Below are 2,069 nucleotides of genomic sequence, written 5' to 3' on the forward strand. Positions count from 1 at the left end.
CCTGGGACATCGCTGGTTAACCAGGACTGCTTAGGCTTGGGCTAGTTTGCAACTGTTGAAAGCTTCAAGAGTGAACACTTACCTGGTTTCTAACTGTAGCAAACAGCAGTATTGGTCCTACTTCAAAGAACTATTGATTGCCCTTTTGATCTTTATACTGCCTGGTCGCTGTTGTACTTGTGTGTCCTTTCTCTCTACAAATAGAAAATATTACCTAAGTGTGCCTAGGTGGCTACTTTGAATTAGTACTTTCCTTCCTTTTTAACATAAAAGATAACTTTGATTTGTTTTTTGTTTGTTTTCAGCCCCATCTGTTTTGATATGATTGAAGAAGCCTACATGACAAAATGTGGACACAGCTTCTGGTAAAGTTTTTCTTTTTATTGTACAAGATGTTGATTTCTTACAGTGTCTGTGGACTGATGTTGCTGTGAATCCTTTCTTTATGAGGTTTTTTTTTTTTTTTTTACTTTTCTGTCTTCTGTCCCTGCACTGAAGAAGGAGATTGAAATAAAATTTTAGAAGATGGGTACCAGTTAGATTAAAAAAAAAAAGTTTTCTTTGTGTTTAAAACAAAAAAATATGCCACTGTATTTCCTTGGCACAGAAATAAAATGACTATAAAATTCTGGTAGCGTCAAGTGCATGAAGTTAGAGCTTGTCAACTTATCTCTATTGGTCCCACCTCTGTAGAGGTCATGGGGGCGAGTGTTGGTGTTGAGAGGTTCTCTCTGACTTTGTGCAAGACCATATACTTTAGTTGGAACTGGCTTACGCATTCTCTGTTGCCATTCTCGAACTTTACAAGAATATATTCTTCAAGCATGTTTCTGTTGTACTGAAGTGGCCCAAGGTCCGCTTATATTTCAGCGTGTTATTTCTGGCTGTCATGAGGAGCAAATGTTTGGTGAAGTACAAGAACCCTCCCAGGACAGATGTGGAACTAGGGATTGGAGTAAATGTTGAACCATGATTTTTTTTATGTCTTATGTATGTTGTGCTGTTATGGTCTCTGCTAACTAGAAATAAATTGCCTACCTTTTACAAAAAGTAGTATTTTAGTAGCATAAAGCACTTTCTCAAGCAGATTTGGTTAACTTTCAAAAATGTTTTGACCTGCAACAGGTAAGATTGTGTGCCCTCCGTGGTAACACTTTATCCTGAGATCCTTACCTTTTTTAGAAGTCTAAGATGAGAAGCTTTCAAATATATTTATTTAGAAAGAGCAGAGCAATGTTGCCCCATGATGCCTCTACCAGCAGTGACATCAGGCCGGGTTCTTAGTGAGATGCTTACACCTCATGCTAAAGTGCATCTCATAATGACTCTGTCTGTCAAATAGCAAACAGCTCGGCAGAGAGCACATCTGCAGTCACTTCTGGTGAGAACAGCCACGGTGTGGCTCAATTACCCAAAGTGTGTAATACCTGATAGTGTCACAAGTATTTGGCTAATCTAGGAGAGTTCCTTCTGAATAATTCAGTCTGTTAGCTCTACCTGTGGAAGGCAGGGCATGAATGTGAGATGGAAGTCTGACTGAAGTATCCAGGTTGCCACAGTGCTCAGGGAAATGAGTGAAGTACTTAAATACCTTTTGTAATCCTTGCCAAGAAACTTTGCTGTCCTACTGCTACAGCGTGCTCCGAGTTACTGGTGGAATGTTTGGCCTCTGCAGTAGGATCTTGGCAAGGCAGCTGTTAGCTGGCAGCAGAGAGTACACATTATCTAAGGTTGATATTATTGACCTGTGCTTATGTTTGGTTCCTTCATGTTTGCTCACTTGTTTTGTTTCTTGGCTTGTGTGGGTTTTTTTATGTTTTGAAACAGCTATAAATGTATTCACCAGAGCTTGGAGGACAATAACAGATGTCCCAAATGCAACTATGTCGTGGACAACATAGATCATCTTTATCCCAACTTCTTAGGTGAGCTCTCGGCTTGTTTGCATGAGAAACATCTTAGCTGTTAAGGAAGGCAATCACTTGTAAATTTGTCCAGCTCCTGGATATTGAAAATATGAGCGAAACATCAGCCGGTTGGTTAACTGTGTGTTTTATTAAGGAAAGAGT

General features: G+C 39.6%; 1 protein-coding gene across 1 annotated transcript in view; it reads left to right on the plus strand.

Annotated features, from left to right (window-relative positions):
• Positions 1-305: 305 nt before the first annotated feature.
• RFWD2 (ring finger and WD repeat domain 2, E3 ubiquitin protein ligase) overlaps positions 306-2,069 on the plus strand; it is a gene marked incomplete at its 5' end in the record, with an annotated part of 119,472 nt that continues 117,708 nt past the window's right edge. Inside the window, 2 exons of the mRNA XM_009871676.1 lie at positions 306-365; positions 1,828-1,925. Of these exons, the coding sequence (XP_009869978.1) occupies positions 306-365; positions 1,828-1,925 (158 nt within the window). The remainder of the gene's footprint in view (positions 366-1,827; positions 1,926-2,069) is intronic.

Source organism: Apaloderma vittatum, unplaced genomic scaffold (genome assembly GCF_000703405.1).
Source record: "Apaloderma vittatum isolate BGI_N311 unplaced genomic scaffold, ASM70340v1 scaffold5166, whole genome shotgun sequence".
In the NCBI taxonomy this organism is placed as follows: Eukaryota; Metazoa; Chordata; class Aves; order Trogoniformes; family Trogonidae; genus Apaloderma; species Apaloderma vittatum.